Source organism: Strigops habroptila, chromosome 3 (assembly GCF_004027225.2).
Source record: "Strigops habroptila isolate Jane chromosome 3, bStrHab1.2.pri, whole genome shotgun sequence".
Classification (NCBI taxonomy): domain Eukaryota; kingdom Metazoa; phylum Chordata; class Aves; order Psittaciformes; family Psittacidae; genus Strigops; species Strigops habroptila.
The window spans coordinates 73012781-73025655 of record NC_044279.2 but is presented as its reverse complement, the minus strand read 5'-3'; the positions used below and the strand labels follow the sequence as shown (position 1 = coordinate 73025655).

Genomic DNA, 12875 nt, shown 5'->3' with positions numbered 1-12875 from the left:
ATAAATGACAGCCCTCTGACTATGCATGATGGCCCCCATCTTCACATCCACTATCCCAACAGCATCTCACCACCCATGTACCTCCACAGAGCATAACAATCCCCTCACTCCTGTACTTTTGTCCTTCGAGAGTTTCTTTTTCTCATCGGGAGAAATTCAGGTTTCCAGAATTGGTGTATCTCTTACATGGTTGCTTTTATGGTTTGCTGACAAACATGAACATACCCAGACTTGTAAAACAGTAATTCAGCAGAGAGGGGGAAGGGGGTGGCAGAGAGGGGGCAAGGACAAAACACGACAGTATGGGAAAGTTTTTCACTGGGCTACGGTAAGATGTCTTCTATACACATACATGCCAAATGAAAAAAAATCATCAAATAAGTCAAAACAACCTAATATAGAAAACTAATTACTACCAGCAGGAGGGACATTAGAGAGCAAAGGAGACTAAGTGAATAGAAGCAGCAGTAATACCAGTTTCTATCAGCAAGATAAAAAGCAGTGCATTACTAAATGTGCTCGTTTACTTATTCTAATGATACGGTGGTAAAAGAGCTAAAACTAACTTGAAAGGCATCTCTTTTAGATTTACCAGATTTGCTAGACTTTGGAAATACTCTTGAGAAGGAAAACTACATCACGCAATTAAGAGAAGTTGTAACACAACTAACACAGCACTGTGTATTATGGGCAAGTGACAAACAGATTTGCAAACATTCATAAGGCTAAACAAAAATGTACATCTGCTTTAAAACTCTCTAATTACATACTGTGTTGGCTAACTAAGCATAAAACAAGTCTAGAAGAAAAAAGTGCTGCATCACATAAGCTTTGTTCAATATTGAATCATTCACTGATCTATCATATCACTTGCTACATCCCATTTGACATAAGAGGTAAAGAACAGAATTAAAATTAACAGATAAATAATGCATAAGTAAACTTGATTAGTTTTCTTATTAAAAACATCACTCTAAATGAGAGGAGGTGCTAGAAGACAATACAGTTTGTACACTGCTTTCCCATGAGCTGCTGAATGGTCTGATGTGATAAATTTGCATAGTCTGAAGCACACAAAGAGCTGATTAATTGAAACCCTTACAATGCTTCTGGAAGCAGCTATTGTAAAACAATAACCATAGGAACTTTACAAAATACACATGGCTGAATGAGTCAAGAGCTTAATAAAATGTGTGTTCAGGATACACTATTTGGAAACAGAATTAGAGATTTTTACTCTGTGCCATAAAATGCTAAATCACCCTAATTTCAGAGGTTCAGTTGAGGATTTACTGAAAAGGTCATAAGGTTACCTGTTTGCTGTTCAAGATAGAAAAATGCTGTGATTTTCTCCTTAAGACAGCAAGCTAAGTAGCAGGTTTGTTAAAAATAACTAGAAAAAAATGGTAGAAGTTTTAATGGCATTCTGACACCTCATTTTCTCATGTTCAACTTCTGAAGATAAAAATAAGGAAAGAAATTCCTACCTTTCTTGATGCCTAATAACTACTAATCATCCCACATTCCTGCAGTCGATAACAGCAAATTCTTTCTAATGCCATTTGAACCATTTAATTCCTATAAACCCACTGATGTTTTATTAGAGATAAAGTACTAAGTCTGACTTGTAACACAGGGGAAAAAAAGACACAAGTAGCCATGTAAAACTAACATCTTACTTTACATGTTCTGCTTATGCGTACTGTACAACTGCCCATTAAAAGGAGAAAGGTAAGCTGTTCTCAGCTATGAAGTTAGGCAAGCAGAAGGCAGATGCTCAAACTAGAAAACATTTTTAAAACTAAGCAAGGTCAGACTTTGGTAGATAAGTGGTATTGTCATGAAGTTTATGTAGTTGACAATGCTGTGAATGGATTTTGTTTTGACAGCAAGGAACATGGTTCGTTTTGGAAAACAAAGGCCATCTTTCATGAATTTAAACTTGTTTCCTTGTCTTTAGAGTTGTTTAAGTGCAGATACTTCAGGAAGGTTTAATCCTTTATCTTAGATCTTCAGCTATTAAAAAGCTTCTGTTTGCCAGTTCAAACAATCTCTTGCTTAAATACAGTTTTTCCACTCCTCAGGAATACTGTTCAGTATTGCTGCTTAGTTCTGTGATCTACAGGACCTTTGTTGGAGGTGTTAATCCTTTTTCACATGAGAGACTGAGAAATGTTCTTTCAGAGAAGTGTTATATTGCTTTTTTTCACATCAAAGGAGCCCAACTTTTCCCTCATTGTGACTTGTAGCAAAGCAAGAGGAAATCTGGAAATATAATAATTTAGTTTGTATGGAACTCAGATGAAACTTCTTTAGCTTAACAATCCTTTAGCCTTCTGTGCTTTGAAAAGTGACTTTGCTTGAAGAATGCAAGATTAAAAAACCAAAATAATCAACCAAAAAAAAGTTCCTTTATCCTTCTGGAAAATATATGATGCAATATAGTTAAAACAAAGCCCTACAGCTCCGGATAAATCCTCCCTGGTAGGTAGATGTTTATGAGACAGTAGAAGCTTAAGGGCTTTGTAGACTAAAGAGACAGTCTCAGTCTCAAAGATCTTACTGCAACATCCAGTTTGAAGACGAATATTAAAATAGAGCAAAATATTTGCATTTCACAACACAACACGATGGTCTCATTCATTTCTCCCCATATACTCCTTTGTTGTCAGGTCTTGACAGAAAGGCTAGCTTTTTGGTAGAAGTGTACTTAAAACATGGACTTGCATGAAAAGAGGGTGTTGTGGACAGGCCAAAAGTGGTGACCCTTGCCAATACCATGTTGACATGTGAGAGGACACAAAGACAGCAATTACAGAAGCAGTGGCATAGATCTATATTATTAGAAGCCTACAAAATCTACCTACATATTTAATGAAAGGCTCTTCTGTAACAAAAGGCTAAAGCTGGTTTGTGAGACTTAATCTGTTGTGTTCCAGACACTTTTAGATTCTCTTATTCCTCTTCCTTCTGCCCAAGGAACATGTACAAATCAATTTGGAATACACGAAGAAACTCATGAAAAAAATCTGAGAAACGTGGTTTGTGCAATCTCTAATTTTGCACATATTTAGTTACTTTAAAACTACAATTCTGTGAAATCAAATCTCGTCTTCATGCATTCCTCCTAGAACATAAAAATGTTTCACAGAGAAGACTGACAATACAGAGAGAAATATGCTTTCTCTCCTTCTTACTGAATCAAGGTACTTGTTATGATAAAATCTTATCATAGGTTTAAATGCCCTATGATGGGCTTAAAGCTAACACCCACAAGTTAAACTTGAAGTGGTAATCGCCTGCATTCAGACAAAGATGAGAGAACAAATTCAGGCTAATTAAAAATTCTCTCAATGGAAAATGTTAAACTGTTAGTATAATGATTTCTGTTTCCCATTTGTTTATATGCCTTTGTTATGATTGATCCTTCCTCGATTTGATGTCAGAGAAGGATGATACCAGCTGTGTTTTTAAACAGCAAGCAAAGAAGATTTTCCCTTTCCTTTTCATGCCTTTTCTCTAGTTCTATCATTGCCTGTGATCTAAGACTAATTTCAGTATCTGGTTCTTTGCTGTATACTGAAGTTGCAAAACAGGGAACGCCACTGTTCTTGTCAACATTTTTTTTCATGGTATCTAACACATGCATCTTCTCCGCTAAGCACATTTCTCCTTTCTCCCATTTATTGTAACATCTGTTCCCACAATGTACTACAAGCCAGCAAACTGAGAGGCTTACTACCAGGAAGGCCATGTATCCTAGTACAGTGTAATAATTTAGAATATGATCAATCTCCCGATCACAAGAGATTACTACAGATTGATGTACAGGACAGCTAACTAACATGCCTGCAAACTCTGTAACACAATTGTTGCAATGTTCCACTCATACCACAGAATCACAGACTGGTTTGGGTTGGAAGGGACCTTAAAGCTCATCCACCAACCCCCTGCCATGGGCAGGGACACCTTCCACTAGACCAGGCTGCTCCAAGCCCTGTCCAACCCGGCCTTGAACACTGCTACGGATAGGGCAGCCACAGCTTCTCTGGGCAACCTGTGCCAGGGCCTCACCACCCTCACAGGGAAGAACTTCTTCCTAATATCTAATCTAAATCTACCTTCTGTCAGTTTAAAGACATTTCCCCTTGTCCTGTCACTACATGGCCTTGTAAAGTTTCCCTCTCCAGACTTCTTGTCTGCCCCTTTAGGCACTGGAAGCTGCCCTAAAGGTATCCTCAGAGCCTTCTCTTCTCCAGGCTGAACAACCCCAATTCTCTATCTCCAAAACCATGCTGAAAGGGACATTTGCTATTCTGATGGTTTTGGCTTGTTATTATTATAGGTCTAAAGCAGAACTACATGAGGGATCAATCATTCTAACCTGATGCAATGCAAGGCATTATTATGGGCACCCTCAAAGTTCCCTACAGCATTTAGGATGTTGTTTTTCACTGCCATGGGATTTCCACAGGTATTTTACTTTGGGGGAAAAAAAATTCCTAACTTTCTATGCCTGTTGGTATGTTAAAGAAAATACTACTAGATTCCAGTACAGTGCACATTAGCTGTTTCTGCATTTGACCATGAGTATCAGGGTTTGATGAGTAGCAAAAGTAGTCGTGAGATGTCTGTCCTTTAAGACCTCTAAAATGAGTTTGCTATGGACAGTGAGATGCTTAACTGGCATTTAGTGGTATAGAAGGCCCTCTGCTCTCTAAAGCCTTAATGCAGCCTGCCTGATACAATCCTCCTTTCTTCTGTCATTCTTTCACTTTCACCTTTTTTCCTCTGCTAGTTCTAGATTTGTGGAGGCCTCCTTTTTTTAATTTTTGGACAGGTATGAAAATCGGTTCCATTTAAACCCTGTTCAACTATTTCAATAGGTGCACATCAATAGCCTAAACTAGGAGAAATATCTTACCTGCTTATTTTTCATACAGATATCCATAAATATTTATCATGATTAACCAAGCAGCTTCTTTATTATAATTTGTGGGTTTGGTTTTTTTTTTAATTCTAGTCAGAAAATGTCCTACGCAGTAGTGATCATATTGTTATATAATAACTTGCAGGTAAAACGCCGCATGCAACCTATGAGGAGAAAGGACTAATTAGACAAAGCTCAAAATATATGAAGAAATGGGCTTTGCTCTAAAAGCAGTCATAGGCTTAAAAGTGCTGCACATCTTCATTGTGAGATTAAAAAATTATATGAAAGAGACTCTACATGAAATCTTCCTGAAGGAGGATCTTCCTGGAGAGAAGGAAGGAATGAGGCAGTTGAACCATTCCAACTGCTCAACTCTGTTTGCCTCTGAAGCTAATGATCTTCCCTCTCACTTACTGAAACCACTCCATGTAGCTGTAGGGCAAGAACTAGATTGGATTTTAAAAGAAAGGTCAAGAACGTACTGCTGCTTCTTTACTTTTTTGAAGCCTTCAACAGGTACTTGTTTCTAAATCACTCAGGGACTCTGTGAAAATCACTTCCTATTTTTAGATCAAAAGCCATCAGGAAAAACGTTTCAGTGCTTATCAGAAGAGTTTCTATTTCTTAATGACAGCAGAATCAATGGAAGAACTTCTTTTACAGAGTTTCTAGAACCAGTCCTATGGTTCTAGAAGACCCTGTGGAAAGGTGATCTTGGGAAGAGCTGGATGTACTGAGAAAGCCTGCACTGACTGTACTCCATAGAAAACATGCAAACTTGAGTAGCAGCCGACATTATGATCAACTACTGCCTTTTGTACCCATTTCACCTCTTTTGACTGATGGCTTGCTCTAGGTAGATGTCCTGATCACCAAACCTGGAGACTACAGAAATGAGGACTACTGTGGTCTGCATCTCATGACAGTGATGTGGTCTTTCACTTCAGTTACATCTGGCCACCTGATTGCCACTGATGCTTATATATTTCCATAGCCCCAGAAGGTCATAAAAGACCTCAAATTTGATTTCAGGCTACACATGTGAGTAAACAGTGGCATGGAGCATTATAAAAATGACTTCTTACTTGTGCCTGGGGTCCATCTGTAAGCAACCACTCTTCATACCTCTTCCAGTCACACAGGCACTGAATATGCTGAAGATGATTCTGGTTAAGCTTCATTTAAAAGAGCTCTAGAGCTGGATACTGCCTGTGTTCTGGTGACATCTGTTGCAATTTCATCTGTTTTCACTGAATCATATCTACATATGGATGTTTGCAAGTATCAGCTCTCTGCTGACTCACTCCAGGGCATATCTGCCTACAGAGTTCTCTGGTTCTGCTCCAAGAATACAGGATGTGAACCAGCACAAGGTCAAACCCAACATGATGCTGGGACTAGAGTGGGACCATGTCACAAATTGCTGAAAGGGACGCTTTGGGACGCCCCTCATAACAAAAAGCATTCTTTCTTCCATGTGTCTTCTGACAAACAGAACACTGCTCACAAAAGACCAGTTTGTTTGCAAGACATCCCTTACATAGTATCATAATTTGTTGTATTACTGCAAAGTTCATTGACTACAACTAGTTTTTAAGTATTAGAGTTTCAAATCTAAACAGTGTCCTCTGTTATTTCCTCAGTTCCCTCCCTCTGGTCTCCATACAGACCTAGCAGATACTTGTGTTACCAGATGTTAAGAGGCTGGTATGCTTTGCACTCAGTGCTCTGGTTCCAGTTCCTCAGAAATCAAAGCAAGGTAGTAAGAATTCTTTTGCTTCAGTAGTTATTAAAACAGCATCACATTTGCCCAGCAGCATGAAAGGAGTGCATGTGCTGCAATGGAAAGGATTTGGTAATATAAACCTTTTTGCCTCCCCACCACATCTTACAAGAGACTGAGCAATGTTCTCACACCAAAACAAGGCCTAAAAATGTCATAAGATTGTAACATGCAGGTAATAGGTTTAGCACAGCATAGAGTAAGGCAGAAGGTCCTGCTGAAAGTACTAAAACCCTCTATTTTCCAAGTGTACAGACAGATTAAAAGATGTCTAAACCTGTCCCCCATTGAGACCAATGGGATGGAAACATGCTTTTATGTCGCAGTCACCGTTTTCAGTCATTTCTTCCTTAACACCCTTCCCACACCTCCCAGCCCTTCAAGATCCATGGTATGAGTCATGTTTTTTTGCCATGAAGGTCAAAGGGAACCCACTGCTTTTTTCAACAGATATAGAAACAGGTTCCTGATTTTCATCTTGGTATTAACACTAGAGGGCTACCTGCCACCAAGCAGCTTCCTAGTAGGTACCCATTTTCAGTTCTCAGTTTGAAGATCCAGAGGTGCCCCAGATCATATTCCAGGTATATTTTTAAAAACATTTCCCCCTTCTTTCCAGCCTCTGCTGATGCACTCCTAATTGATTCCTGATTTGCTTCCCTTTTACACCATAGCTCTTTAAAGCAGTATGTCTGTGCAGATGACTTGCAGACATCCCATTCCATTTTTTCCACCCATTCAAAATAAGCCCTTTCACTCTTTCCTCCAATCTCTCTTGGTAGCCCATTGATAAACCTATCACCTAAAACCAAATTCACACTTACGGTAAAAAAACCTAACAAGCAAACCTCAAACCCCTGTTCTTGTTTAAAATGGGCAACTACTGTATTTTCCAGATTCGTAAGTCAGAGAGTTGTGTTTGCCAATTCCTCTCCTCAGTTCCAGAAACATCATTGCTAAATTAAGTGAACTTAACCAAAAAAAGGGATATGGTCCTCATGAAAGATCTGAACTGATCAATGGAAAGAGCATGATGATATTATGCATGTACAGCAGGCATACCCAACATGCACTTATTTTTATTAAATGTATAGCTTACCTTTCTGCCCATGACGACTGCTAAATTTATCTCCAATTTCTGGACGTCTAGTTTGCCTCAACAACATTTTGATCAAGAAAGCATCCTCTGCATTTGATGAAATCATTACTTTTTCAATATAAGAATCAGTTGCACCTTTGTAGCTAGTACAATAAAAAAAGAGATGAGGTTTACATCTATGAACCAAACACAAGTTACAAACAAGCATCTGTGTTTTGGTAAGCTTCTGGACAAACTGAAGTCTTCATGGAACTTACATATATGAAGCCAATGAAACAAAGATTATTTCAAGTTCCAGAGTATGGTATGTTTCTGTAAAAGGCTTAAGAGATACAACAGAAACAAAGGGAGAATTAAGCTGAACTTGTAAAGAACAATGTGTATTTTTTTTGCCACATGGGCTCTTCTTGACAGGAAAAAGCTTCCTAGTATATTGCAAATTTCTGGATCCTCAGTTAAACAAGCAAAAGCCAAATAGAGAGTTACAGTTGACAAAGGGAGTTTAAGGAATATACCATGAGTATTTAATAACAAAATTATGGTATAATATGCTGACTGAAACTATGCATCAAGTGCAGGTGTGGAAATGAACCAAGGGCAGAACACAGTACAAGGAACCAACAGAGATGAACCCCAGAGTCTGAGATGCAGAGATTTTTGGGAGTTAAAAAAAAAGAAAAAGAGGTAGACATCCCAGAGCAGGAAGGAAATTATTCTGGTATTTGCTTTTTTCTATATATTGCAAAATATATTACTTTGACTTTTCTAGAATTGAGTATTTTCTCAGATACCTTTCCTCCGAGTACCTTCCCCAAGTATAAAGCAACATACGTTACTGGCACATCTTTGTACTGTGGCTGCTGAGGCACACCACTTCCTTCCAGAGGCGTCTGGGTCACAGTTGGCATTGATTTGTTCACAAGGACTTGCTTATTTTCTACTTTCTCACCTACAAAGAACAATGGAAAAAAGCACTATGGAAACATACCTGGCTACCTATGTTAGAAATACATTTTAAGCTTTATAAAAAAGGTAACCTGGAAGACAAACTGAGAGGAAGTTTGCCATGTTATTTTATTGGCTACTATATGGGAAGGGAATCATTAAACTAGCTTTTTTTTTTTTTTGGTAACCAAAACAGAATAGCTAGCATTCTGGTGCACTATGAGAACAGCTGTTCAACATACCCTGGGTCTAAAGAATACACAAAAGCACCTGAAGTCATTTGCTGTAATTATGGAGAAAATTAACAAGCAAGACTGACAAATTTTAGAAATTCACATCTATATTCAGGACATCACATCATTCCCACAATGAGTTATGCAAGACTACTTCCAGCTTCTCCTTGCAGTTACTTTTTTCTATCACTTCTGTGTCTCATACATCAGCTATTTTCCTCTCCATTCCCTTATCCTGCTCTTCACATAGAAAACCAGACCAGTAGCATGCCCAATGATACAAACGCACATTAAATACCTGCCTCCCACCTCCCCCACAAAATCACACTGAACTTTGGCCTATGTCTCTTTTCTGTCCACATGAACTACTTTAAAGAGGTTTTTTACCTACACACTGAGAACAGCCTCAGTTTGGAGTCCATCCCAGTCCTATCTGTCCTAATACTTCAGGAGATTCTTGCCTTTTTTTCTTTAATTAACTTTGGAAGCTCCATTGTGATGTGTAAAAGAGCAAAAGTGACGCAGTTGTGTTGCTATAATGGAATTAAATTTAGTGCCTTTTACAGCACCTTTCTTATTAAATCTCAGCAGATCTACTAAGCCATTTCTTAATTGAAGGATGACAGTATGGGAGGATTCTTTCTGAAATTTATTTCCATTGGAAAGTTATACACCTATCCTCATAGCTAAACATAGTTGTATTTATTTTCTTCTCTCTCTCCAAGCATATTGCTGAAGTGTTAAAACCACAAGGTTTTACTTCCTCAAACAACTGCATTAACAGACAGCAAGCTAGGAGGTTTGAACATATGAAATCAAAATAATAAGGACTTTATCCTTAGAAAACAATGACAGAACATATGAGAGACAACAGTAAAAAACCTACAGCATTTAAAGTTTGCCAGTTTGGGGACATAAGAGGAATACAAGTTCTAATGCTTCAATAGATTCACACTGTTAAAGACTCACTCTTCTACTTAAATATAAAGTTCCCTAAATGTAAAGCCCCAAAACCCTCCAATGAGTGGTACCCTGCTGCTTTCAGAAATTAACATTTTTTAATTTTCCATTACAATACTGTCACTTTCAAGAAAAAAACCCCACTTACTACACTAAGTAAACAAGGTGCACAAGAATTATTAACAGAACATTAATTTCTACCTCAGATTAGGAACATGCTATGATTGAACATGTAGTCTGACATACCTGGAGAGCAGATACCATCAGCATCTAAAATTTCATGGCGCCAGATTGGTTTACGAGTAGCTGCATCCAACATTGGACCCATGACTTTATCAAATGTCTGGTTTGTATAGCGCTTCAGTGTACACTTGGCATTCTTATATACAAGACACCTTCCAAAACCTAAAATGCAACAAGAACTTATCTGCTTAGGAGTTCAAGGATTCTTTATAACACATTATCAGAATAAAACAAGAATGCTGATCCACCTGCTGAGTGACAGAACATAAAATATTTCTTTTATTAATCAGGTTATTCATTGTCTTGAATATATATAACATTGTACATGGACACTTAGTAGCTCACAATTTAAAAATCAGATCATGCATGCTACTTTTTTTTAGACATTGGACTACAGTTCAGTTCTGAAGTTGTGCTAATCCACTTCTATGCCTCTGCACACACACACACGCACATGCATCATTTCTCTTACCTTTGATGGTTCACAGAGAAATAACATAGGAGAGAAAACTGTAACAGGATGAGAACAGCACCTCTTCCTCTCGGGAGTTCTAAGAAACCTGAACTTCTACTCATGTTTGTGGCTGACACAAGCTAGCCTACCAGGAAAGTACTGATTGAGTATTTCATACATAACCACCCTGTTGCTCACTTTTCTCCCCAGCTGAAAGAATTCTGAGTTATATATATTGTTATAAAATAGGTTTGTTTTGGGTTTTAGATGAGAAAAGTAGCATCTCTGGAATATCTCTCCAAGTACAGCAACTACCCACAATACTAAACATTTTCATCACATTTAGAATTACAGACAGCCAAGAGCAAGGCTTTCTAATCAACCTACATTATTTTAGTTCATTTGAAATATTGTTGCAGCCACATACAGTACATCTATATCTTTAGATTATGTCAAGTAACTCCTGACAAGCACCACAGCTCTCCCTGTAAATGTTACCAGTCTACCAGAAAACATTCAGTTTTAAATCATGCCTGTTGTTGTTTTAGAAAAGGAGGCATAAATTAAACGTGGCAGACATTAATGCCAAAGATACATGTCTAGGAATACTATTATTGCTGCCTAGCAACCAGGAGGAAGGGAGTGTAGGGGGAATGAAGTGATGGAAGAATCTGATTTTGGCCACCCGAAACTAAAACCAATTTGATCTCACTGCACTATGTCTTCTCTCAAGGGAATTTATTTAGAAAAGAGAGAGAAGAGAGACTAAGTTTTCCAGCAACTCTCCCTCAACCCCCAGCAGCATTAATATAAAGCACTGAAGAAATGTGGAGTGAGGCAGGCACAAGCATTGGTTTCACTTAGTTACCTTATATTTGGTGCTTACATACTTTTACTTAAGATACACCACGCTGCATAGATTTTTTTTTTTAAAGAAGGCAGGTCATTAGTTTATCTCTGAATAAACACCACATTATTTTGCTTTAGGCAACATTATTACTTTCTCTCAGATAGTAGGCAATACTCCTGTTTCTCCCTCAGACCACAGAGTTCACAATGACACAAACTACCACACGTTCCATTCCTTTCCCAAATACAGAAGTCTAATTTCATCTATTGCTTTTGTTACTGGTGAAAATAATGAGACCCCCTCTCTGTTAGTAATGAGCAGGGATTCAGGTAACCTCTAAAAGGCAAGCCCAACAGAACAGATTAAATAATACCTCCCTTTTTTTGTAAACTAAATATTTTTTAAAAGGGGCCATTTATACTTTTTTGAGGTCAAAAGTTAATAATTTTTTCTTATAATATCCACAGTCAGAATTTTATTCCCACGATGGCAACTTCACCGAGCATTGAGTTACAATCACTATTCATGCAGAAAACAAACAAAAGCATTCAAAGCAGTTTTGGAATTCAATTTCTTAATTGGAGACGTACTGCTTGTAACTGCAGTAAGAATTATTCTAGGATAACACCAGGAGACAAGAAGTTTATTAAAATATGTATTAGAACACACACGCTAGAGAAGTGGGAAGAGTTGATGGTTCTTACCTCTGTCCAAAGAGGCCTTGTTTAAGACAAGAGCATCTTCAATATCATAACCACTGTAGCTCATCACAGCGACTGTGGCATTCTGTCCAGCAGGCAGTTTCTCAAAATCTATCAGTTCTATTGTCTTTGTTTTTACCATTGGCTTTTGTGGATAGGCTAGAAGGTACATGAGAGTATCTATCCTGTTTCTTTGGTTGTATCCAATAGTACCTGTATGTAAATGAAAAACAAAAGTGTGTGAACAAAGTGAATTTTCTAGAAATGTTTTGGCTTAAAAAATTACCAAGATATAAATTAACTAAAACCACAAACTGAGGAATTTAATCTCATAATAGAACTTCTTCAGGAAAAAAAGGGGGACAACTGTGAAAGACAGAACTAAAACAAATTTACATTATTATATTTAAATTATATTTAAATATAAGTGGCTTCTTAATTTAAGCTTCCAGAAAGAATTATTTATTTTTTCTTAAGCATAGAAAACCTAACCATTAAGACAAAAGGAGCAACAACAAAAGAAAGTCAAGTCCTATATGACTGACTGCGGATGAGATCTTTTAAAAATCACAACACTGAATAAAACTGCAAGTATGAAGTTTGCTTTATTGTTCTAATAGCCATAGAGTTTTTTTGGAGAGCTGAACTTGTATTCCATAGACCTGGTCCAAAAT

At 37.7% G+C, this 12875-nt stretch overlaps 1 protein-coding gene across 1 annotated transcript in view; it reads right to left on the bottom strand.

Annotated features, from left to right (window-relative positions):
• POLR3B (RNA polymerase III subunit B) overlaps positions 1 to 12875 on the bottom strand; it is a 75012-nt gene that overhangs the window by 15863 nt on the left and 46274 nt on the right. Inside the window, 4 exon segments of the mRNA XM_030478472.1 lie at positions 7816 to 7958; positions 8647 to 8764; positions 10200 to 10358; positions 12205 to 12414. Coding sequence (XP_030334332.1) covers positions 7816 to 7958; positions 8647 to 8764; positions 10200 to 10358; positions 12205 to 12414 — 630 coding nt within the window.